Below are 27,043 nucleotides of genomic sequence, written 5' to 3'. Positions count from 1 at the left end.
CCTATACAAGTACATGTATATATAAACACAGAGTCAAATGACCCAAACCCAAAACTCCCTTGACCAACTCTATGGGAGATTAGGTTAACCCAAGCACATGTACACCCATGACTCGACTTAATCTCACCTATCCTGGGTCCAGACCTGACCCATAAAGAGTTGGTCCCTTGAGGCCCACATAACCTAGACCTCAAGAACCCGAAAGGCCCACAGCCTTTCAACCTAGGGCCCAACTAACCCTAGAGCCTCCATGAAGCCCTCATGAATGATGGATCTTGGCCTTAGCCTTGGTCTCTTGGGCCTTGGGCACACCACCTGGATCACAACAATCTCCACCTTGGTATCCCAAGGTCTCAACCAGCTCCACTCTGTCCATCAGTCGAATCAGCTCAACACATCTCTGAAAGCTATCCCATGGAAGTACCTTCGTAAGTGCATCAGCTGGGTTCTCCTTGGTGTGTACCTTTACCAGCTCCACCTCGCCATCCTCCACAAGCTTCCTGATCCGATGATACCGAATGTCGATGTGCTTTGTCCTTGCATGATAGACTGAGTTCTGTACTAATAGAAGTGCACTCTGGCTGTCACAGTGTACTATAATAGCCTCCTGAGTAAGGCCTATCTCCGTCACCAAACCCTTCAGTCAAATTGCCTCCTTAGCTGCTTCTGTCAGTCCGATGTACTCCGCCTCTGTAGTGGATAGGGCCGTGATAGGCTGCAGAATCGATCTCCAAGAAATAGGACCTCCATACAGGCTAAAGATGAAGCTTGTCGTAGACCTCCGGGTATCCACATCTCCATCGAAGTCTGCATCTACATAACCGCCAATCAGCCTCTGAGCCTCCCTGGACATGTCAGAGTATCTCACTGCACCTCCTCGCTGTCCGTAGCAGATGCCAACTCCAACTGAACCCGCTAGATATCTGAATATCTACTTCAGAGCTCTCCAGTGCTCCCTGCCAGGCTGTGCCATGAACCTGCTAATCCGACTCACTGCATGAGCGATGTCTGGCCTACAACAGACCATCACATACATCAAGCTCCCAACTCTTGAAGCATAAGGAACTGTCTCCATATCCTGAGCCTCCACCTCAGCTCAGTCTGTGGCGCCATGGTCTTCGAGAGTCTGAAGTGACCGGCAAGTGGTAGCTCCGCCGACTTTGCTCCCTTCATCCCGAACCTCTCTAAGACCTTCTGTATGTAGCCCTCCTGAGATAGATGCAGCACCCTCCGGGCTTGGTCTGAAAATCTTTATGCCTAGGATCTTCCTTGCAGGGCCCAAATCCTTCATCTCAAACTCCCGAGATAAGGATGCCTTCAGATCCTGCACAACCTTCCTACTCTTGCATGCTATAAGCATGTCATCCACATACAAGAGTAGGAACACCCTAGAACCATCCTCAAGAGACTGAACATAAACACAGGGATCAAACTCGCACCTGGAAAGTCCAATGCTGTGCACATAGGAGTCGAACCGCTTGTACCATTGCCTTCGGAGGTCCAAACAGGTTATCCTCTGCTGCTTAGTCATTGAGGTCTTGAGTTACTGATCTGCACACAAAAGATGAGATAACTTGTCGGATCGACTCTGGCTGGATCTTTCGATTTTTAAGTTGAATCGGACTTTAAAAAAAATGATAGATGATTAGAGTCATATTATCCTGCTTGAGTCAGTTTTCCTCTAATTGACTTTCATTGTGTTGGAGCACGATCCCGGCTCCTCCCACGGACCTTGGGTGCAGTGGAACCAGCAACGAACAGATCTGGAGACTTCTGGACTCGATTGAAGGCCCTTGACGAAATCAGTCTGGTTGCTGTCTTCTTCGTCAGCCTTTTGTTCCAGATGAAGAACGCCTCTGAAATCACCTCTAAAAAATCCAAGATCTGGTACCCAACCAGATCAGGCCTGGACCGAGGTCTTCCAATTCGTAGATCTCGAATCGGAGCATTCTAGATAGGGAAGAAGGTAGATGGAGACAGACCTCGCAGATCTGTCCTGCTGCAGCCTTTCCTATAGATCTGTTGATGGAGATCTCACCCGCGTCTCAAATGACCTCAGATCAACTCCAGATATGAGAGGGACTTGTATCAACCTCTTCGCAAGAGATTCCAGGTCCTGGACCTGGTGCTTGGGCGGTTGCAAGAAAGGGAGAGAAGAAAATGGCTGGCGGCTGCAAGAGAGGAGGGGGTAGCGCCTCCTTTGCTTTTCTTTCCTTTTTGGGCCTGGCGGCAAGAAACCCTAGGGTTTCTTGCTCCTGGGGCGTGGAGAATGGCTGGAGAGAGAGGGAGAAGAGAGAGAGAGACTTGGGAGAAATGGTTTCTTGTATTCCCTTGGCTTAATCAACCTATACAAGTACATGTATATATAAACACAGGGTCAAATGACCCAAACCCAAAACTCCCTTGACCAACTCTATGGGAGATTAGGTTAACCCAAGCCCATGTACACCCATGACTCGACCTAATCTCATCTATCCTGGGTCCAGACCTGGCCCATAAAGAGTTGGTCCCTTGGGGCCCACATAATCTAGACTTCAAGAACCCGAAAGGCCCACAGCCTTTCAACCTAGGGCCCAACTAGCCCTAGAGCCTCCATGAAGCCCTCATGAATGATGGACCTTGGCCTTAGCCTTGGTCCCCTGGGCCTTGGGTACACCACCTGGATCACAGCACATTGGTTGGCATTTTGACTTCTGGGAGCTCTGCTCAGGAGGTTGTCTTTTGGAAGTTCGATTTTCGGGAACTTACTCCTGGGGGGTCAACTTTTGGAGGTTGATCCTTGGTCTGCATCGGGGCTTGGCCTTCTTAGGCTTCATCTTGGCGGTGAGCTCTACTTGATCCTTTACTTCAGCTATGGGTCTTTTGCTTGATAACCTGACCTAGGTCTATTTAGATTGGTCCTCTGATGACCTTGACCTTCTGGTGATGTTGACCCTTTGAGGCTCTCTCTCTGATGACATAAGCCTCAGCTTGGTCGTCACCTCATCTTTCTAGCCTTGGTTTGATCTCTACTTCAGCTTAAGTGCTTGAAGACCTATTGTTCTGCAAAAAGGACGATACAAAATAATAGATAGGGCCTGAAAGCCTTTTATGATGAGAGTTTTGGGCTTTGTTTGAGAGCTTTTGGATTTTGCTTGACTCCTTCCTGTTATTTGTCTCATTTTCAACTGGAGTTGTCCCAGTTTGGGTTTATTTTTGCTTCGGATTAGTCTGATTTTGGGCTTCGGATTAGTTTGGATTTGACTTCAGATTGGCCTTTTTTTGACTTCGGATCAGTTCGGATCTTCAGATTGGCTTGGCTCTGACTTCGGATTGATTGGCTCAATTTTGACTTCGGATCAGCTCAATTGACTTCGGATTAGCTTTGTTTTGGGCCTCAGACCAGGCTTGGATCTGACTTCATTCCCATTGTAGAGGATAAGCAAAGCCGGCCTCTGCACGACGACTACTGGGTACTATTCTAAGATGGCAGATATCTTGCTATCTGAATACCGTAGGCCCATAAGACTAATAGGTTCGGAAGGACATACTTTTCTATGCTGTAAGAGAGAACCCGAAGTCTCCTCTTGAGAAGTTTCTTCAGGAACTCCAAGAAGCTGGAAAGGTTCCTCCGAAGCTCGATCTTAGGATGGAGGTTGCGATTAAACTTGAGGACGGAAGGATGAAACATGAGGTAGGGGATATTAGACTACGAGAAGCCCAGATCTCACAAAGTTCAGAACTTTGGGGCCAGGGACTTCTCCATGTCAAAGTCGAGATATGTTGGTTGATGAGATACGATCTTTTTGATGTTGGGGTCATCAAAGCCCTTGCTTTTTGAAGAAACCAAGAATGGAGTTCGGTCGCTGAGGGGATTTTGGTGGAGCGGATGTGCTTTAAGTCTTTGACGGCTTTCTTCGGCGAGAACCTATAAAAGCCGATGAGGTAGTCGACGATGAAATGTAGCTTCAAGGTCGTAGCGGTGTTGGTTGAGGAAAAGGAAAAGGATGCCTCCCAGGAGATTGCGATGGTGGCCATGGATGAAGGAAACGACAGTGTTGGCATCATTGCGGATCCCGACATTAGGCTCCTTCACCCTCAGGGTGGTGGGATTGGGGACGAGGAACCCCAGGCCTCCGTGCCTCCATGGGTTGAGGTTGAAGCAAAGCCAGAAGGTCTTGGTGAAGAAGATGAGGGTAGAGCGGTGTTACTCGAGCTCATGGTTGGCTTGGACTGTGATCTCTTCGGCGTCATTTATGCATCACCCTACATATTCAGCGAGTTCGACGCTAATAGGGGGATGCAAACAGGGGAGTTGATTCGGATCCAGCGAGCTCGGATCCGGGAGCTGGGAGACATTGATGTCGTCAGCGGGGGGGTTCGGACCTGAGAGCTTGGGGAAACCGGTGAAGGCGCGTGAGAGGGCTTTAGAGCCATGAGTGGAAGGCGAGGTCGGTCACAGCCAAGAGAGACCGGCTTTGCGAGTAGGGGGAAGCTTGGATTGCCGGAGCTAAGTGGTGTCGTTCAAAGGTGAAGCACGGGCTGGAAAGGACTTCGAAGATCGAGATCCGGGCGAGACCAGCATCATCGGAGGGCACGACGACTTTGGAGTGCCCAGCAGGCGGCTTGATCGGTAGAACTTGCTTTGGTTGGGCTTGCGTGTATAGGAGCGTGACATCGTCGTCTGTGGGGGAAGGATCGGCGGTGCTGGGTTCGTGGGAGCGAGATTAGCCGCGACAGCTTCGCAGAGAGACCGGCCGTAGAGAGCTGTCGGGACTTTCGGAGATGCTTGCAAGCGGTCTCAGTGCCGGCAGGGGGTGCATGCAAGGAAGGAAGCTTTGGGAGCCACCGGCGGATGCACGAGGAAGCCTCTGCCCACTGACGGATGCACGGAGGGGGAGTCTGGTGCCTGATGCTGCCCAAGGTCGGACACGCACAGGGAGTGCGGTGCCGCTTACGGACAGGAGGGAGGTCCCCTAGGGGCACTCAAAGACGGCCCCGGTGCTGACACGTCACCTTCCTCTTTTTGTCCTTTTTTTTTTTCGCTTTGGCATTGAGTGCTGGACCTGCAAGAAAAACAAATAAAATAATGGAGGTCTGGGAGCTTTTTTACCATAAGAATTTTGTGGAAGTCTCCTTTTTTTTATATAGTCTTGGGAACGCCATATTGGGCGTGGATAACACCAAAGCGTGCAATTTTCGGATAGCTTCGACGTGGCAGGAGGTAACTTCGGTGCGGAAGGATTTCGGCCTATCGAAGATATGCGTGTGCAGGAGCGCTGAGGCCTGCGGATCTGGTGAGGTTCGGCACTATCAAAGGAGGATTTGACATCGTTCGGGCCAGCTTTAGCTAGACGCACTGGGAGGTTTTAGTCCACCAGTAGGAGCGGGGATAAGCAGAGTGCATGACCATGGAGGGGCCGGCAAAGGTGGACTTCTGTCCCATCGTCTCCCCACGAAAACTCTCATATGGCTTTTCAGTGAGCCTTTGACATCGATTGATGGGACATGTGGGTAATTAGGATATGACGTAACAATATAGTGTAAAAATAAAATCAAACATGAGATTTGCCTTAAAAAATAAGGCACATGACATCCATGCAGATAGCTAGCTGGCGGCTTCGGCATCGTCCGAAGTCAGTTGCGTGCATGGATACTTTTTTTTTCTCTTTGATTCCACCACCTTCTCTCTCATTCATTTTCTCTTTTCTTCTTTTTTATTTGATTATGCCGCTTGTAGGGTGATGGGGCAAAAGAGGAGTTAGGTGCATGTGTTGGTGCGAGCGGATCGGAATAAATCTGCTGACATCCTGGTGCATGCGGTACAGAGGCAATGTAAGATGTTGAGGCACTCTATGTTGAGGGTAGATCCTACGACATTGAGTAACTTCGGTGTCATTTGCTGGTGACTTCGGCGACGTCGGACATGAGGATGCAAGGGGGAATTTTGGCACCGACAGGGGCTAGGCTCACTTGCTGGTGCTCATGGGAACCTGCTTTGAGGTCGCTTAAACATGTAGGAGAAACGTAGCTGCTTGCGGGGAATTGTGCATAGGCGACCTCAATGCCATCCGACGTCAGATGCATCGATGCCTCTTTTTTTTTCTCATGTAGTCGCTTCTGTTGCCCTCTTCCCTGCATCCTATTAAGAATTCAAAAATATGGAGAAGGAGACGTGTCTTATTATGGCAGAGTTTTATAATCTTATTCTTTATCTAGATGTCGTGATATTTTTTTTTATTTGGATCTTCCTTTCTTACGTGATCTTCTTCCGCATTTGGATCCTTGGGGATCCCCTGTAGATTTTTATTTATAGGTAAGGCTGAGGAGCCGTGAAAGGAAAGAAAAATCGGATGGTTAGCCTTGACTAATTGGGCGAGATTTGACCGCTATTCTTCCCTTGTCTGGAGGAATTTATTTGTTCTTTCTTATCCATCTTGCGGCTAGTTGTCACGTCGTTTGAATTTTGAAGGAGGCACAGGATTTCCAAATCAGGTCAGATTCGGTAGGGAGACCGAGGATCGGCTGACGGCATAGCTTGCAAGGACATCTCTTCGATTCAAGTAATCAGGATAGGTGGCTAAAGTCAGGTGGCCAAAGTCAAGATCAGTGATCGGTAGTCGAAGCAAATAAATCAAGGGAATCTGGTAGGCCCCGAGGTGTATACTTCACGTTTTCGGCCAGTACAAAATCACCCTCAACACTAGCCCTCCTACTCTCGAGTCTGAGTCAGAATTAGGTCGGACAAAGGGAGTACTTCAAAATTGGGTTAAGCAGCGGAGGATGACCCACGAGGGCCTTCGAAGGCCATACTCACTTTTCAGTAAGTCAATGCCCATGAAGATCTTAGCTGTACGAGAAGCGGAGGCTAACCTATACGGACATTCGGAGGGATAACTATTAAGAATCCTCAGTCCACCGTCTTCGACAACGAGGGGTATCCACAAGACCCTCGAAGGTCCCTTGCTCTTTAGCGAGTCAACGGCTTATGCTCCTTGCTCTTTAGCGAGTCAACAGCCCTTGCCCTTCAGCAAGCCAATAGGTCCACTATGGCACTCGTCCTTGGGCAAGTATAGTGGAGGCCACGACGATGACAGGCCCTATGGTGTCTCTAGACAAGTGGAGCAGAAGATGCCACTTGAGTAAAGATGCTCTTGGCATGTCTTTGGCAATCCTGAAGTGTTCCCTTCGTCCGACTCAATTCTAACTTGAACTCGGGAGTAAGGGGCTTATGTTGGGGGTAATTTCATCCTGACCGAAGGTGTGGAGCTTACAAGGATATCTCACGCCCCATCAGATTCTCTTGATTTATTTGCTCCGATTATCGATCCAATCCTTGGTTGTTTTCTTTGCTTTGGCAATCCATCTTCATCGATCTTTGATGCTAGCTGATCCAGCAATGAGTTGGTCCTAATTGGCTCCCTTTCAAAATTCAAATGACCGTTGGCAGCAGAGCAGATAAGGAAATATAATAACCAAAATCTCTCAAGATAAGGGAAGGATAACAGTCAAATCTCTCCAGATAAGTCAAGGCCAGCCATCTGATTCTCTTTTCTCTTTATGGCTCTTCAGCCTCCGTGTATAAATAAAGGCCTATAGGAGACCTCCAAAGTATGAAATCTCCTCTCTTCACTCTTTTCTTTTTGTTGTCGGATTTCTGACTTGAGCGATCGGAGCTGCCTTTGGTCGAGAATTTTTCTTGCAGGTCCTGCCATCGCCGATCTGCCGTCGCTCCCTAACTCCAATCAAATCTAACCTCGAGAAAGATTTCTGCATCAACTAGTCCTATTGTTGGCCCTCAAGTCAAACAATCATTGATTTCTCTTTATCATGCATGAAGTCACTGTGAAGTGGATTGTTGTACTTCAGCTCCACTTCCTTTTTAATTCACTTCAGCCGTAGATATAGATTGTAGTGGATGTCCATAAGATTGTTTAGCCCCTTCTATGTGAGATGTTTTTTCTGCTTGCTATGGATGAGAGTGAAGGTAGGCTGGTTGTGCTTACAGCCAATGGAGGAGACCGTTTGTGAGAGGATCTGGATCACTAGTTATCTATAGTTCCTAGATGGGCCGAAGTGGATCCACCATTTGGCTGCAAAAGTTTTTAAGGAAACTACGTATTAGACATTACTTAATACTAATTGTATGACATCTGAGTAATAGTTGTAATCCATTTCTTAAAATACTCAGACTCATTTTTGCTTTGCTTGCTATAGTTGGTTGGTTGCCAAAGTTGCTTGAGCCTTATCTAAACATTTTTGTCTGTGAATAGGATATATGTTACATGATATCAATTATTTACATTTGTTGTCAAAGTTAACTGACCTCTTCCAGATATGGGGAAATGGCTTCTAGATTACGGTCCATCTTATAAATAATATTGTGCAAGGTAGCCAAAAGTTCTTCATCCATACCTATCCCAGGGTTGCATACTGGAACTTTGGGTTCATATGGTAGGTTGTCAATATGGTTCGCAATTGATTTAGTATAATAGTTGTACTTATAGCACATAATAGTATATGACCAACCAGAAAATGGGTGATATTACTTGTTAGATGCAATGCTCTATCCATCTTATATTCCCACCTCTAGCTGATGATGTCAATATACTACTTCGCATGTCCTGGATCGATTTTTCTGACCTGGGCCTTGACAACCATTATCATGTGGTATAGGAAGCCTATCTGAGGGTATCTCTTACCATCCACTGCTCTTAGCACTCCATACAATGGCTTAATAGTCTTTACAATACTGTCGGCCCATTGCCAAAATTGCTGGCTTATCACCAAGCCCTCCACGTGACTCCTCTTCGTATTAGTTTGGGCATACCTACTCTTTTGCACTCGGCAATGACAAACATCTGATGTAGTCCTGCATTCTTATCAATGAAGGTATCAAATGAAAAAGGGAGTTCATAGCAAATTGTGTGCTTGTTGGCCTCAAGATGTTATCCTTTGTGTACCTCACTTGTCAAAGGAAGCACCCATATGTGGTTGTACATGAATCATGCGATGGACTAGGTTGACTCTACATCTGCTTCATTTGGCAAATTTTCTTAATATCCATTAATAGGAGATCAATGCAATGTGCAGCACATATGGTCACACATGGTTTAGGATATGTGTGGCTGTTTGTTCATCAGTTTTTCCTGGTGGCCCTATACTGTAGCCTATTATTAATGACCACCTGCATGACATTGTGCTCTTCTATGAAATTAATCACCTCATCCATTAATCTAAGGATGTGTTGAGCATCGTGCCTTGATCAAAAGCACCAATTGACTTATGGAAGAAAGTCTTCGTATCATAATAGGTCAAAAAGTTGATGATGCTTTAATAGGTCAAAAAGTGATCATTATGATGCTCTGGTCACATATAAGTCAGCACCAATCGACTTATGGAAGAAAGTCTTCGTATCATAATAGGTCAAAAAGTTGATGATGGGATCCAACCATGCCACATCATAGTCAACTCATATGTGTCCAACTTACTCTGCTACAAGGCCATCCAATTTTGCAGCTCCTTATTACCATCAGAAGATCATTGTAAATATCCTTCAATCTCCGCAATCCACACTTGGTGTGGCACTTTGGATGGATACAATGATAGATCAATGGTACATGTCTTCTATCATATTTGTTATGATGTGGTTGAAGTGAAACCATGATATAATAGCTCTCCACATGTCGCTTTTCTTGTCCTTGACTAGCATGATGTCTATACTCTATTGCTTTGAATCTCCACTTAGGAAGGTATGTGGATTTAGATCCTAAATAGCGGCCCTTGTCCATAAAGGACATTCCCTTTCATGCTGCTAAAGGACCCAAGCATGGACGCTAACCGGCTGTCAGCTCTGTCAATGATAGCCCTAACTAAGGAGATCCTCCCAAATTCGGGATTTGCCTTGGTAGCCTTGGAATAAGAACCTAACTCATAGTATGGGGGCCCAAATTGAGTCTTGTACCGCTTCTGGTCATCTAGGCTCACCTGAATAGCAACTTGCATGTATGTGTTGTCATCTGGAAAAGATGTCTTCTCCAAATCTTTGGAGTTATATGGTGGTGGCTGTGCTGCTCAGTGATTCACCTTTCCCCTTTTCGTAGCAGCTTTTTGCTTTGCAATCTTGAAATCAGTGAACTGATTTTTCATAAATTGTTGGATCTCCTACGAGCATTTTTGGCACTAGGACACGTCGAGGTAACCATCGGCTAGATGTTACTTCAACCTAGTTATCCTTCTTCCTTTAACTCTATGTCACACCACGTGCACCTTCAATAGTGCCAGCTTGAGAGCCTCTACCTGTGCTTCTAACCAATATCACACTTTGGAATTTTTTTTTTTCCTAGATGGATCCATTCTTGTAAATTTATCAAGCACATATCAAACATTTTTATGTCACTTGATATTTAGATAATTATTTAAAAATTAGTGAAATTTCATTGTTCTTATAAACTCACCAAAGTAGCCTAAAAATAAGTATACATTATTGACATGTAATACAATTTTTTATATTTTTTACTTTAGCTAAAGCATTTTCATATAGTCATAGGTTTTTACAAGTTTTCTAGCATCAATTTGGGTTGCAATTAGCCAGCCAGTTGGTGTCAATTGAACATCCAAACATTGGGAAACTTTAATTGCCAAGAAGATCTATTAAAATTCAAAGGATTTGGTCAATTTCTTTCTGAACAAGAGGGATCCAACAAGAATTAGTTGGGTGGGCTTCTTCACTATTTCCCTTTTCTTTTTTAATATTTCTATTTTCTAGTTTAGGAGTCCCAGTGATATAAGAAAAGGTGGCTGGCTGAGGCTATAAAATTATATTTTTGTGCAACTTGGAATGTCATTGCTTGCTCAGTTCTCATCCTTTTTTGGCCAGGGGCTACTGCTTTTTTAAGTTTAATCTGGTGTATTCGCCTAGTTTTGGGTTATGTAAGCCAAAATAGATGTACATGCTTTCAGAATGAATCCTGACCTATTGACTAAATATGCAAGAAGTTCAATTGAATTTTTGTATCTTGAAACTTTAAAGCATTGTAATACTTTTCACATCTCCTTTTGTTCTCTGTTATGAGCTGCTGGTTGCTTTTTTTCTGGCTTTCCAGACAAGAGGATTTGGCTGCTATCATGGGCTCAATCAAGCATCCATTTTTCCATGTCAGTTTTTTGGATTCTTTGGGCACCAACCATAGTGGTATGTCTTTTTGATTATTATAAACTCATTACCACATTGTATAGAATTTTCATGCTATGCTTTGGTTTTCATTTTATATTTTGTACAAGGTATATGCTGTGTTCTTAAGACTAGTGATCTGAAATATACAATTTTTTGGATTGTCCTACTGTTGGGGTGAAAGCCATCACTTTAAAATGTTCTATTATTTCAACTTACTGAAATATCAGTTTAGACCATACATTTGTGTGTCAGACACTTTTATTTCCTTAGCTGTTTCTTTTGTTTCTAATAACAATGTGAGCTTTGTAGATAATAAAATGTAGTGCCTTTTTTGTTCTTATAGTTAATGTGGTTCTTTTAACATCTTTTACAAAAGTGTCATGGTCAGGGCTTCTATGTTTTTTTGCTTTTGGTTATGATATTCTACTTCATTTTAGATGATCATTCTTGTGGCACTTGGATGAATCATGAGAACAGAAGAAAAATAAAAATAGTTCTTACTTCTTAGCATTATAAGGTTACCATGAGATGGTAACTCATTGATTTATGAAGGATGTTAAAATATGTTAAGATGTTTATCTTCTAACCAGGCAGCATTCTATTATGATTTTGCAAAGTAATGTGAAGATCAAGGGGGCTTTATGGTGGGTAGCTATCCTACACCTCTGATTGATGAGGATATTTTTGGACCTCATGCATATTGTGTATGGCTTTAATATAGTTTGGAGATCTCTAGAGACCCATCAGAGCTAGCAATTGTCATAATTGACAACAATCTTAGTACACTCAGCAACTCATATGAAAGTCAAGGATTTAGTCCCATGAAAATTTGTTGCAAAGATTTGATTCGCTTGATATATAAATCTTATGTTTATTTCCTAAGTACTTGATACCTAGTGACATGGGAAAGTGGGGACTCAAACTAGATGGCTGGAAGATACATGGATCTCAATTACAGCAAGATGGCTAGTCTTAAATTTATTTGCAATTTGATGGTTGGAACATTGGTTTATACATTTTTGCATATGATGTTGAGCATTATTACTGATTGGATATTGTTAATCATGGTTTGCCGAACTGCTGCAAACTGTCTAGCTTGGGGCATGCCGAACTGTACCGGCAATTGATTGGGATGATTCTAACATTCGAAACAAGAAACCGATGAGGGAGAGGGGGAGAAGGAAAAAGAGGAAGAGAGAGAGGGGGGAAGGAAAGGAGAGGGAGAGGAGGACATTGGAGGGTAGCCGAGCTTGCTGCACCACTGTCGTGCTTAATGGAAGTTGGAGGAGGGCGGAGGGAGGGAAGGAGAGGGAGAGGAGGCCATCAGAGGTCGCTGTGCCCGCTGTCCAAGTTAGTGGAGGTCAGAGGGGCTTCACCCTCCCCTCGAAACAGGGGCTGCACCCTGTTTCATCTTTTTTTTTTGCTGCTTTTATCGGGTGAAGTCAGCAACTTGCCAACTTGTTTTCCCTTTTTTTTTTGATTTTCTATTGAAGATTGTTGATTTCAATTGAAAATCTTTAAAAAAAAAGAAAAATTAGTGAAGTTGGCAACACTTGCCATCTTCTCCTGATAAAAGTAAAAAAAAAAGAAGAAGAAGAAATAGGGGCTAAAGCCCCTGTTTCGATTAGGAGGGGGAAGTCCCTGCTCTGGCCTTCACCAACCTCAGTGGCTTTGTCGGTCCTATGGAGGCTTTTGGCAGCCTCCTATCCCCCTCCCTCTCTTTGCCCTCTCGTCCCTCCTCTGGCTTTCACTAAGCTCAACAGCGGTGCAACAAGTTTGGTTACTCGCAGGCAGCCTTTGGAGGCCCTCTCTCTCTCTCCTTACCTCTCCCCTCTTCCTCTATCATTGTCCGTCTGCCCTCTATTTGTGTCGGTTTAGGCTTGGTACGGAACGACATAGGGGCATACTGAATCATGTTGCAGACCAATTGGTCCAGGCTCTAGACCGCTATGGTGAATTTTTGTCTTAACTAATTCCATGGTTGTTAGTTGAAGAGCAAAAAAATAATGAGTTATGGCCTATTCTAGTGCAGAGTCAATTGCGTGCTTGAGTTAAGATAAAGATTCTAAAATAGGAGTGTTTGAAGTGCAAGGTGAAGTATTTGTTAACTGAGGTTGCAACAAACATTGATCATAATTTTTTGGACCTGCTAACATGAACATTGAAGTCAATTGCCCAAAGAATTTGCATTATATAAATCAATGAGCTGCAAATTACGGGGACACAGATATGGATGTCAAGTGTCCACTTGTCCAGAAATTTCTATTATGGGAGCCTATTAAGAATCAAACATGGTGATGCATCTATTTATTGCATATGTTTGTGTTTATGTATTATGTCTATGTCTACATTGGTAGTTGGACCTTTGGCTCTTTTAGTTCACAAATTCGATAAAAGGTTTGCTAATTAATATGTTAGATTTAATAACTTTCATGTAGAATAGCCAAAAGTAGGTATGTAAGGGTGGTGACATTATGACTTGATGACGGGAAGTGTCAAGGATGGTCATGTAAAGTGTCCTAAATATCCAAGTGTCCGACATGTCAAAAACTTTCTTGTTGGCACTATTGAGCTGTTAATGCATATGAGAGCTCCAAAGCTCCCTCATCATCATCATTAACATGTGTCATTGTCAGCAGAATTTTGATCACCCGCATTGATTTCGCATAATCTAGTTTGATGATTTGAGTTCTTGTTTAGTGAATTATTTTAGAGCTTTGTAACAAACAATTCTCATAACATTTTAAAGACATTTATATTTCTAAACATTGTCTTCCATTGGAAGTTACATGCTTATTAGTATCATCTTTCAGCCATCTCGTAGTCTTGTGCTTCCCATTCCTTTCATCCACAACGTTGTAGATTTATTCTTGATCAACTTGTCTGGAGGCATAATCCCCAAAGCTCATTTTAAATGGACTGGAGTTTAGTTCTAACATATAACTACTGAATACTCTTTCTGAAGGCTGACTTGAACCATGGAGTTAGCAATATGAAGTAGCAAGCAGACAATAGGGACTCCAAATATCGTTGACTAACTTGTGATTCATACATGTTAGGACAGGTTTCCATGTATGTGCTCACAACAGGAGCATTTAGAGCCGAAAAAAAAAAGGAAAAGTTTGCAATTCATGTATCTTCGTTTTCACCAATAACCTATTCACTCAGCTGTCCAGTTGAAAAAAGAGGATTTTTGTAGTGACATTTCCAAATATATCTTACATAATAGTTACTTATGCCTCAGAGTGTTATAGACCGTCATGCAATTCATCGTGAAGCTCCCAACTTACTCAAAGTAATTGTTATAGCCCAAAGCCCAAGCCCATCTAGCAAGACCCAATCCCCAAAAAAAAAAAAAAAAATGAAAACAGGGGAAAAATTGGGAAGAAGACTCCCGATAGGAGTCTTCTTCTCCGACGAGACCTTGGTGAATCGGGAGTCCTAGGACCTCTCAGAGACCTAGGGCTCTCTATAAGAAGACCCTCCCCTTCCTTAGAAGCCGATCATCGGTCTTCTTTCCTTCTCTTCCTCTCCGATTTTTTCGAATTAGAGCCGCGGATCCTTGCTTCGTTCTCACCGTGATTGCTCACCGGCGGGGTCACCGGAGGCCGAAGTTCTCCTTCTTTTCCTCCCTTCTTTCCCCTTCTTCTCGTGCCTCTGTGCGCGACTGACGGCGACGGGTATCGCCGATTTTTTGGTTGGAGAAGAGACCCCTGTTTTGGTCTCTTCTTCCTGTGGATTTTCCGACGCCGGCGATCGCAACCGACCGCCGGCCTTGCCCCTCCGAACCCGGGAGAGTGGCCCTCCCCTGCTGCCGGGTCCGCCGTGCCGGTCGTGGCCTGAACGGCCGATCAAGACAGGAGACCCGTCGGTCCCCTGTTTCGGCCTGGAAGGAGCCCGAGAGAAAAAGAAGAAAAAGAAGAGAAGAGAAAAGAAAAGAAAAGAAAAGAAAAGAAAAGAAAAGAAAAAGAAGAAAAAGAAGAAAAAGAGAAAAAGAAAAGAAAAGAAAAGAAAAAAAAAAATATAAATAAATAAATAAATAATAAAAAAAATGAGAGAGAGTTTCTCTCTCTTCTCTCTCTTCTTTCAGTCTGAACCCTTTCTCTCTTTAGATTGTTTTTCTCTCTTTTTGGATTTCTCTCTAAAGTTATTCCTCTAGAATTAGCATAGTGAAAGGCTTCATTTTGATGATTTTGATCGAGTGTAGGGAAGAGCCTGATTTTAAGTGAGGTTTTGATTTTGGATTTGTTTAGATTTAATTTTGAATTAAAATTAATGTAAAAAATATAATTTTGGATAATAGGCACTGAAGAATCTCCTAGAAGTTAGTCGATCTATTTATCCAGTGCTCTGTGAAAGGTAAGTAATGAACCATCTTCTCGAGATATTTCATATTTATTCTGAAAAATAAATAATTATTCTCTGAAATTATGCATGATTTATGAAATTATGTTTTGAAAGAAAAATGCTTTTGAAATATTATGGTACGTCGATTATACACATGTTCAGTGAAAAATTATGATATATTATGATACAAAGTGTTTTAATACAGATCGGATTTATGCTCTCAGCCTAACTATGTTTTAGTGGGCCCTGCCAATGGGGATTATACGTTGGTACTCAGTGGACCCTGCCAGTGGGGGTTGTGCGTTGGTGTTTGTGGACCTTGCCAGTGGGGGTTGTGTGCTGGTATTCAATGGACCCCGCCAATGGGGGTTAAACGTTGGTCATAGTCGAGGCTGTTGAGTTACGAGTGTTTTGAATCGAATCGGATTTATGATTATATTATATGTGAATATTTGAAAATATTGGATTTGTATTAAATCAGCATGAACTATATTTTTATGTTTATTTATAATATTGTTCTTAAAAATTATATAATATCTGAAATATCTAGTTGAGATATTTGTTACTTACTGGGCTGTCTAGCTCATTACCTTTCTTTCTATTTTTCAGATTCAGATAATTTCGAGCGTGGGAAGAAATATTGGGACAGCTTTTAGAGGCGAGATTTAGCATTGTCAACTTCATTGAACTTAGATCTATTATTTTATTTTTAGTAAAATTTTATTGGATGTAAGATATTTGTTTTAATTACTTGAATTAAAGTTGAATAATAATTATTTGAATTTATTCCGCTGTGATGCATTGATATCGTGCTGAGATGCCTTGCATGCTTATGGAGAGAGTTCTTCATAAGTATGCGGCCGTTGCCGCGACCTTCTGCTCGCGATCTCGGATCGGGGGCGTGACAATTAATATGGTATCAGAGCATAAGTGGATAAATTATGACACATAGAATTAGACATAGTATGAGTGTAGGTGGGTAAACATTAGAAATATTGGGACGATAAAGTATGAGCATCATAATAAACCCATCCTAACAAATAGATAAATGAATCTAATAAGGTTTTACTACTATAAGATTATCATGCCTCCCCGTAGAATGACAAGAACTACTCAAGGAATTGCAAGAGAGACATCACAACCACGGGATGGTAGCACTCCCCATCTGACCAGTGTCACCCCTCAGGAGGAGGGAGTCGTAGATCCTAATGGGAGTACTTCGAGAGCACGCAGGAACCAGATATGACTCAGTTAATGCAGACCCTAATCAGGATGGTACAAGCGCAACAACAAATACAGCAACAAATACTTGAACAACAGCAGATACAACGAGATACACAACATCAGCATTCACCACCACAACATGGAGAGCAACCAGTACAACGGAACAACATTTCAGAATTTAAAAAGCTTGCTCCTCCAGCTTTCAAGGGGACTACTGAACCTTTAGAGGTTGATAACTGGATAATGAAGATGGAGAAGGCCTTTGCTGTCCAAGAGTGTCTTGATGAAGAAAAGATTCGATATGCAGCTTATTTACTACAAGGAGAAGCATACAACTGGTGTCAGCGACTACAGTGCAAGTATGAACAAGACGGCAAAATACTTACCTGAGAAAGATTTCGGATTGCATTCTATGATCAGTATTTTTCTTGGAGTATAAGGATCCAGAAAGAGCAATAGTTTATTTATTTGAAGCAAAAGGGTATGAGTGTGACTGAATATGAAGTAAAATTTACAGAGTTAGCAAAATTTGCTCCGAGATTAGTGGATGGTGAGCAAGAACGTGTTCACAAGTTTGAGATGGGACTGAGAACTGAGATTCGAAAATAAGTGGTTCCATATGAATTGACAACTTATGCCGATGTGGTAAACAAAGCACTGATAATTGAAAGAGAAGTCAATGAAGAACGCATGGAAAGGGAAAGAAAGCAAAGAAAGAGAGCAAAATCAAATGATACACAAGGGCAGAATAATAAAAACATCAAAAGATCAGCTAAGGAAGCAATAGATAATAAGACTCAACAGATTGATGATGAGCAGTGCTCCAGATGTGGCAAAAATCATGCAGACAAGGATTGCTATTGGAATACAGGTGTTTGTTTCAGATGCGGTCAGATGGATCATAAAATTGCTAGTTGCCCGCTAAATATAGAAAATCAAGTTGGACAAAAAACTTATGAAGGACAACATAGGGGTGGTGGACAGATTTCTAAAACCCAGGGAAGAGTTTATGCGCTTACTCAACAGAATGCACAGGCTTTCAATACAATGGTGACAGGTATGAAAAATTTTGAGGATGAAATTTCTTTTAGGGGTGAAGAATGTTATAGCCCAAAGCCCAAGCCCATCTAGCAAGACCCAAGCCCAAAAAAAAAAAAAAAACAAAAACACGGGAAAAATTGGGAAGAAGACTCCTCCGACGAGACCTTGGTGAATCGGGAGTCCTAGGACCTCTCGGAGACCTAAGGCTCTCTATAAGAATACCCTCTCCTTTCTTAGAAGCCGATCATCGGTCTTCTTTCCCTCTCTTCCTCTCCGATTTTCCCGAATTAGAGCCGCGGATCCTTGCTTCGTTCTCACCGTGATTGCTCACCGGCGGGGTCACCGGAGGCCGAAGTAAGTTCTTCTTTTCCTCCCTTCTTTCCCCTTCTTCCCGTGCCTCTGTGCGCGACTGACGGCGACGGGTATCGCCGATTTTTTGGTCGGAGAAGAGACCCCTGTTTTGGTCTCTTCTTCCCGTGGATTTTCCGGCGCCGGCGATCGCAACCGACCGTCGGCCTTGCCCCTCCGAACCCGGGAGAGTGGCCCTCCCCTGCCGTCGGGTCCGCCGTGCCGGCCGTGGCCTGAACGGCCGATCAAGACAGGAGACCCACCGGTCCCCTGTTTCGGCCTGGAAGGAGCCCGAGAGAAAAAGAAGAAAAAGAAGAAAAAAGAGAAGAAAAGAAAAGAAAAAGAAGAAAAAGAAGAAAAAGAGAAAAAGAAAAGAAAAGAAAAGAAAAGAAAAATATATATAAATAAATAAATAAATAAATAAATAAATAAATAATAAAAAAAATGAGAGAGAGTTTCTCTCTCTTCTCTCAGTCTAAACCCTTACTTTCTCTCTCTAGAATTTTCTCTCTCTAGATTGTTTCTCTCTTTTTTTGGATTTCTCTCTCTAAAGTTATTCCTCTAGAATTAGCATAGTGAAAAGCTTCATTTTGATGATTTTGATCGAGTTTAGGGAAGAGCCTGATTTTAAGTGAGGTTTTGATTTTGGATTTGTTTAGATTTAATTTTGAATTAAAATTAATATAAAAATATAATTTTGGATAATAGGCACTGAAGAATCTCCTAAAAGTTAGTCGATCTATTCATCCAGTGCTCTGTGAAAGGTAAGTAATGAACCATCTTCTCGAGATATTTCATATTTATTCTGAAAAATAAATAATTATTCTCTGAAATTATGCATGATTTATGAAATTATATTTTGAAAGAAAAATACTTTTGAAATATTATGGTACGTCGATTATGCATATGTTCAGTGAAAAATTATGATATATTATGATACAAAGTGTTTTGATACAGATCGGATTTATGCTCTCAGCCTAACTATGTTTCAGTGGGCCCCGTCAATGGGGATTATACGTTGGTACTCAGTGGACCCTGCCAGTGGGGGTTGTGTGCTAGTGTTTGTGGACCCTGCCAGTGGGGGTTGTGCGCTGGTATTCAGTGGACCCCGCCAATGGGGGTTAAACGTTGGTCATAGTCGAGGCTGTTGAGTTACGAGTGTTTTGAATTGAATCAGATTTATGATTATATTATATGTGAATATTTGAAAATATTGGATTTATATTAAATCAGCATGAAATATATTTTTATGTTTATTTGCAATATTGTTCTTGAAAATTATATAATATCTGAAATATCTAGTTGAGATATTTGTTACTTACTGGGCTGTCTAGCTCATTACCTTTCTTTCTATTTTTCAGATTCAGATAATTAATTTCGAACGTAGGAAGAAATATTGAGACAGAGCTTTTAGAGGCGAGATTTAGCATTGTCAACTTCATTGAACTTAGATCTATTGTTTTATTTTTAGTAAAATTTTATTGGATGTAAGATATTTGTTTTAATTACTTAAATTAAAGTTGAATAATAATTATTTGAATTTATTCCGCTGTGATGCATTGATATCATGATGAGATGCCTTGCATGCTTATGGAGAGAGTTCTTCATAAGTATGCGGCGGTTGCCGCGACCTCCTGCTCGCGATCTCGGGCCGGGGGCGTGACAGTAACCCATATGATTAATACTAGATTTTTTAATATTGTTACAAAAATCAGTGATGGATTAGCATGAAGATCAAGATATGTGAATCCAGACCTCCAGTGGTGGTGGCAATTAACTGTTATATGTTAAAGTCTCCATGTTCTCTCATTTTTATTTGATTAATTGGCGAAGCTAGCATCATTTAGTAAGTCTGAAGCATATATTACAGCTTCAAAGATATTGAACTCGAGCATGTCTTACCACTTCTTCAGGTGCTACTCCATGCCTGAAATTTGCTAAATACAAATGATTCTGGCTTGCTAACTTTTCTTCACTTTTGAAGTTTCTGCATACCCCGATAAATTCTTGGACTGGGCTATAATTAAAATTTAAATTTTTAGTTCACTTTTTTGCTGTTTTTGACCATGGTCATCACTTCCTCAATGAAAATAAGAAACCCTGCTTATGTAAAATTGCTTTGGGATGTGAACTTGTTAAACAGGTAATTATGCATAGATCCTTTCAAACAAAATAATTCTCCTGTCTGTTGACCTTCAATTCTTCTATTATGCAAGGATGCTGATTCGACCAGTGGATCAGAATTTATCATCATCCATCAACCAGCTACCATAGTCTGAATTTATATTGAAACTTCTGTTTTTTCTTATTTCTTGATGTGGCTTAATATTTGTGTAATAAAATTTTGAGACTTACTAAACAATACTTATCATCATTTAGAAAGAAAATTTAACTTTTTTTAGCAGGATATACTATCATGACACAATGTTTGCTCATTCAACAATTTATTTTGTGCCTCTTTCTAAACTCATATAGCTGAGATAATTGTAGGGAAGGTTTGCAGTTCTTAAAGTAGGAAGATATCCATATAACTCCCCATTAGAAAATAGATGAATGGGACAAATTTTAAAACGAAGCCATATTGTAAAAACATTCTAAGCATTACGAATACAATGTCTTGACAAATACATCACTGGCCAAAGACATCCAACGTATGAAAGTTATAATGTGTATTTATTTTGATTAAATGGTGAGTCTGCCCCTCAAATCAGAATAGGAGCTTGGACTATTTGATGTGATTTCTTATTTTGTTTTTCTTGGAATTGGATCATCCCATTTCCACAAGCATCTCCTTGCCTCTCTTGGAGGAATTTGAGACATGCATGATTTAATTGCTTTCCTGCCAGTACGTATAACTTGACCTGATTTCTACTGGTAGAATGTAACATGTGTTATGTTTTGCCCAACTCACTGGGACTTCCATGGTCTCTCCAAGATAAACAATATCATATAGGTCTTGGATAAAAACACACCCTAGATACATCAGTTGAGGAACTTAAGGATTGCTGGACAAAATCGAAAACATTATAGACAAAATGAAAACTTCCTGGCTAAAACTTCAATTGATGTGTACAGACGACAACAATGTCTTTACATAGATGAAATATATTCAGATATTCTCATTTCCTGATTTTGCCTTGCACTTGCAGGATCTTTAATTTTGACAAAGGATGGAAATGAAACAAGCATGTTCTTTTGGACACCCAATTGAGATCATGATATTATGTTCCTGTTTTCATCTATTGAATCTGTAAAGTGTAGTGCTCCTCTTATATAAACAAAATATGAAAAACTTTAATATTTTATGATCATCACTGCTTTAAAGCTCAAGTGTGTATGTGGAAAAAGATTTGGTGATTCAAAATAAGTAATGGTCCATCCAAATTGAAAATTCAAAGTGTTGAAAATGATCTAGACTACAAAAAATATGTAGGAACAAAAATTCCATGCATTTCAGTGGTCTCTAACCTAAGCATCAAGTGGGTGTAAAAATAAATGGATTTTAATAGTATGATGCTACGTTTTACTATGATCTAATCATCAAAACCTAATGAATTTAAATCTACCATGTTACAAGTTGTGTAGATCATGATCTATGAGGTGGATTATCAATTCACATACCCCATCATGCATTTCAGCATGGTAATGCAATTAATATTGCTTATTTTGTACCCCCTTGATGCATTGATTAGAGGCCACCAAAATACATAGATTTTTTGCAATGAAGATGATCTTGAATAGTGTGAATCTTCAGTTAGAATAACTCTTTACTGATTTGAGATCATCAAGTCTTTGGTCACAGATTTAATGCAAAATGTGTAGTCAACTCATGTATGAGTTTTGAAAACTGTGATGGGATGAAGCCTTTCAAGTGAGTCTAGGACTCAAACCATTGTTTTTTGATTTCACCTAAGCAGATCCGACATAAAATCTGGTCAACTGGATCCTAGTTTACATCTTAATTGACAAAATGAAAGAGATACCAAAAGGATAGGCATAAAAGTAAACATATGATATTCTATCACCTTTTAGTTCTGCTGCAGAAAAATCATTATGTCACCATGTAAAGAGTGTCCGGAATCTCTTTTATCTTGATAAATAACAATCTATAGGATGAACATTCCAACATTCTTCTAGATTCGGCTTGAATCTTTTGGTTTCTATCAAACTCTTACCAGTGAATCATGGGCAGATTTGTAGTGCTACTTTTTTCTGGAAGTATATGATGCAAGGATGTCCATTCTGATATAACTTCTAGTTATAAAGTGATAGTTAACTACTTGAACTAGTCCAGAACTATCAATTGTCTAGAGAAAGGTTCGTTGTGTCGGTACTGGAGCCTGGACTGATCAGCTGGCAGTACGGTTCGGATATAATGTTAAGATCCATACTCAAAGTTCACTATGTTTCTCCTTGAAGTCTTGATATAGTGTTAAGATCCATCGCATAGACCTAACATTTCTTCCCTCCAATGTATTTATCACAAGAAACCAAAACAAAATGCACAGGCTAGGATTTTTCTCAGAATATAACATATTATTGATTTGACTGTATAAACTAATTATTCCAAGATGCTAAATTTTGTAGGATTAAAAGATCTCGAGATACAGATCCATACAAAATTTTCTTTAAAAATCCATTTTAGAACTCGGGCACTGTAACTACATTCCAAAACTCCATGTAATTGAACAGAGTCATATAAGAAGAGAGTAACCAAAAGACATCCCACTTGTACATTTTGTTGAAATTTATGTCTTTCATGACATGTATTGTCCTGCAGCCTGCTCAACATGTTGCTTCATTGCATAATATTGGAATGACAAACAAAAAGGGTTGCATCACGAGCTATTGTTTGAAGAATTATTAGCCTGTCCGTATGCATATAGGTTTGATTGTATGCATTGAACTCAGTTCCTTTTTTATTGCAGGGAGATGGGAGGGAGGTTCATCTATCTCGACTGTACCCATGTTTCATTGGCTCAAGAATGCTTGGGAGCACTACTTTTCCTTGGTTCTTGGGTGGTGTATCATCACTTCATAATGAAGAATACCTGATAAGTGCATATGTTGTTGCTGGTTTGTCTTTGTTAATTGTTTCTTATGATTACCAGGTACTGCAAGCTAAATCTGGAACCAATATATAACCAAGATCAAACTTCTTTCTAATGCTATACAGACTTATTTTTTTTAGTATTTGCTATCAACAGGAGATTGGTGTTCTGGTAATACTATTCTGCATCTACCATGCTTGTGTTGGCTTCATTTTACCTTCACTTGCAAGATTGAGGACAATGTGAGCCATCAATTATGTACTTATAATGTTCCCATTTAAAGGATTCATTTGTAAGTCTCATTCTGCCACTTGAGCAGGTATGTCCCAAATGAACTGCGTGGAGGCATGATAAGCTTCTCGTTGGCACCAGCAAATGCAGCAATTTTTTTAGTTCTGCTACAAGTTTGTTACTTTATCCCTCACCTCTTCAGGAACCTTCAGTTAATGGTGGAAGCATCATTATATCTTGATTGAACATTTCATAGATCTGATAATGCAAGATATTCTGTTATTTGCAGGGTGGTTATCACTGGAAACTTGCAAATTCCATGATTATGGCACTTGCTGCGCTTGGGCTGTTAGCTGCTGCTGGTTGCATTCATGTACTGAGATGGTGGAGAAAGCAACCACGCCCAAATTGGCATAAATCTTAAGTACATAATCACATAATTAGATTAGATGAGGAAAGGTGGATGGTCTGCACCATCCATCATACTGTTAGAAGTCCAAGGTATGATCAGTTCAGTGGTTTTTGCAGCATCGACCATTCATGGGGCACCTTGTATGCATGAACTGCTTCTAAACTTACTGAAACTAACACTAACTAGCTGACAGAAAGAAACGTGTCCTGCAAATGAGATAATTAGGTGGACGTTGAAAGATGATGGAAACCTCTGCCTGAAAGAGCACCCATGAGACGATACATATAAATGCAGAGTTGGTGGAGCTCTGGCTTTCACAGGCTGTGCACCTATCCTTGTTTTACAGGGGCAGATCAGGTGAATGTCTGTGCGTAGTTCTTTATGGAATGGCATGTAACATCTGTTTGACCTTGATAACAAGGTTAAAATTCTTTATCTTAAACACAAGAAAATAACCTCAAGTGTCTGCTATTGCTGTCCCAGATGCTTCAAATTTTCAACTGATAGTGTAACAGGCAGTTTTTCAAGTATTACAAGCTAAATTATGATTCATTTGCCCCCAGTAGTTTCCATACCCTGCATGAGAGGGACCTGGTGGCTGAAGCAATGCTCATGTTATTGAAGTACTTCCTTTAGTAGAAGCATTTTATCAATTACTAGATATTGATGTATCTTATTCATCTAACATGATAAACATCTTTTTTATTCAGAAATTTGACGAAAACTTGAATTACAATGGTTGCTGTTTTTCATTAATAGAAATTGACAGACTGGTATATGACTCTCGGGCGACTACGATAGTTAAATCATGAACGTATCTTAGTTGTATAAGGACCTCATCTGTGTACGGTTTTTCACGTTTGATTCCTAACGTCCGGGTATATTAAGTAACTTTCTCACAGGACTGGAGAGGGGAAACAAAAAAATGGTAAGAAGGAAATCGGGCATGCGGTTCAGGTGTGTCTTGATATGATTCTGGAAAAATGGAGCTTTCCTAAACGTTTGTATACAATAGACTACCGTTCCTGATCAATACAATATAAACTCCATTAAAAGATCTGATGCCATCATCTGGCCGCGAAGTTGTTGGGTCAGGGCCTAAATCTAATTTTCATACAAACAGTTGTTAAACAGGTTTGTTTAGTTTTCGTAGTATATTTTCTATTTTGGTAGTGTGTGTAAAGTCATATTGCGGCTTATTCAAAAGATAAGATGAATGTTGTGGTTACCAGTCAGGATTGAAAAAAGATACTATTTAACAGGTAGAGGAAGGCAGAACATGTTAAGCAGAAAATTTCTGTTTACAAAATATATAGCGCTGCCTATCGTAGATCTGTGCTAGTTATAATGTCCATGTAGCTACATGTGATTGCGAAAGCTTTTAGATATAAAATTTTTAAATTTAACTAAAATTAAGTTTCAAAACATCTAGAATTAATCAATATATAATTAATTAAATTTCAATACATTACATCTCACCATCTTCCGTAGGTTTAAAAGTATCTTTCTTCCTAGAGTCTATATAACTATGTACACATTCTAGAATTTTTAGACCCCTTTTCTCTATAGGATTTTTGCATGTTTCCAATATTTTAACGAAATTTAATGAAGATTGCTTTAAGAATTGAGAGATTGGAATGTGAAGCAGCATGCTAGCTACTAGCTAGCTAGCCTATGCTTCTCTCAGGGAGTGGAAGAGCCAATATTTACATCTTTCAGATTCAAAAACAATAATTAAGCAAGAGGAGGTAAAATTTACGTCATTCAATCTAAAATACAAATATAGGAATAGACTATGCTCTTGAGGAGAGGAAGAGGCAATATCTGGATCCAAAATCAGTATTGGGACAGAAAGAGGCAATATTTATGTCTTTCAGGTCTAAAATTGATGATTGGGCAACCAAATTGAAGATTCATATCATTGCTTGTAATCTTTGTTACTAAAAAAAAAGTACAGAAATCAAGAATCGTCTATGTTGGTTGCCCTTAATATATGCATCTAGTAGACACAAAAATGGATGATTTTCATCATACTAATATGTTAAAAGATAGAAAAAAATATTTAATTTTAAAATTTATCTTACTAATCATGATCTATATATCTTAAAATATGTATATAAAAAATCAATAGATTTTAATATTTAGATCATATCAAAACATGGTTTTGTATATTTGATGCACATGTTAGAGATCACAAACATACATGATTTCTCATCCATGCATATTTTTGGTTTTGTAGACAGCAGTTTGGATCCTCTATTTTGGTGCCTGAATATTAATTTTCAATCTGAGAGAACCAGGTATTTTTCTTCTCTTAAAAGGTGTATAATCTATTATATATACATACCAGTATGAGCTACCAGGTGCAGAAAAAAAAAAAAGAAAATTCTTTATATACTGCATGCGGTGCAAAAAAAATACACCGCTCCATTTGATTAGGTCATATAGCAACCACTTTTCAACGTGTATTTAATGTCTGTAATTTCACTTTTTTGTTTGAAATTTTGAATGATAAAAATATTCTCCTCCTAAAAAAATTATGACATCCTATGATTATATTATGACATTCTGCTGTCAAATTATGATTTTTTGCACAGGATATTATAATTTTTCTTTCAGAAGTCATAAAGAAGGAAGAGCATTTTTATCATTAAAAATTTATGCTGCTTTCTGATGCGTATTTAATGTCTATAGTTTTATTTTTTTCTTTAAAATTTTGAATGACAAAAATGCCCCTCCTCTTTTGAAAAATTATGACATTCTATGGCCATATTATGACATCTTGTGGTCAAATTATAACTTCATGTATAGGATGTCATAATTTTTCTTCCAAAAATCGTAACGAGGAAAGAGCATTTTCGTTATTGAAAAATTATAAAATTTTTAAATGATGAAAATGCCCCCTTATAACATCCAAATTATAATTTTTGATGTACGAAGTCATAATTTAACCGTAGGATATTATGATATGACCACATGATGCTATAATTTTTTAGAAGTGGAGGGATATTTTTATCATTCAAAATTTAAAATGAAAAAGCAGAACTGCAGATATTAAATGTACGTTGGTAAGCGGTGGCTACATAGCCCAATCAGATAGGACAGTGCATTTTTTCTACATCAAATGTAGTATACAAAAAAATTTTAAAAATAAAAATAAGAAACAATGTACTCGGCTCAAAGATTTAAGCCTTAAAGTTGGACTAGACTAGAAATGTAGTAAAGCTCGAAAAC

General features: G+C 40.2%; 1 protein-coding gene across 2 annotated transcripts in view; it reads left to right on the top strand.

The window, feature by feature from the left end:
* The window catches only part of LOC105034584 (uncharacterized), a 66,803-nt gene extending 42,442 nt beyond the window's left edge, over nucleotides 1-24,361 (top strand). Inside the window, exons 5-10 of one of the 2 annotated variants that reach the window (XR_012135832.1) lie at nucleotides 11,085-11,173; nucleotides 23,044-23,226; nucleotides 23,323-23,408; nucleotides 23,486-23,570; nucleotides 23,687-24,166; nucleotides 24,293-24,361. Coding sequence is in view for 1 of the 2 variants with exons in the window: in XM_010909796.4 (XP_010908098.1) it covers nucleotides 11,085-11,173; nucleotides 23,044-23,226; nucleotides 23,323-23,408; nucleotides 23,486-23,570; nucleotides 23,687-23,821 (578 nt within the window). In the remaining variant the exon portion in view is untranslated. Of the gene's footprint in view, nucleotides 1-11,084; nucleotides 11,174-23,043; nucleotides 23,227-23,322; nucleotides 23,409-23,485; nucleotides 23,571-23,686 lie in introns of both variants that reach the window. The other variant, XM_010909796.4, reaches the window with a different exon arrangement.
* The last annotated feature ends 2,682 nt before the right edge of the window (nucleotides 24,362-27,043 follow it).

The sequence above is a fragment of the Elaeis guineensis genome, chromosome 12, assembly GCF_000442705.2.
Source record: "Elaeis guineensis isolate ETL-2024a chromosome 12, EG11, whole genome shotgun sequence".
Taxonomy (NCBI): Eukaryota; Viridiplantae; Streptophyta; class Magnoliopsida; order Arecales; family Arecaceae; genus Elaeis; species Elaeis guineensis.
The sequence above is the reverse complement of the archived record's forward strand: the minus strand, read 5'-3'. Positions and strand labels throughout refer to the sequence as shown.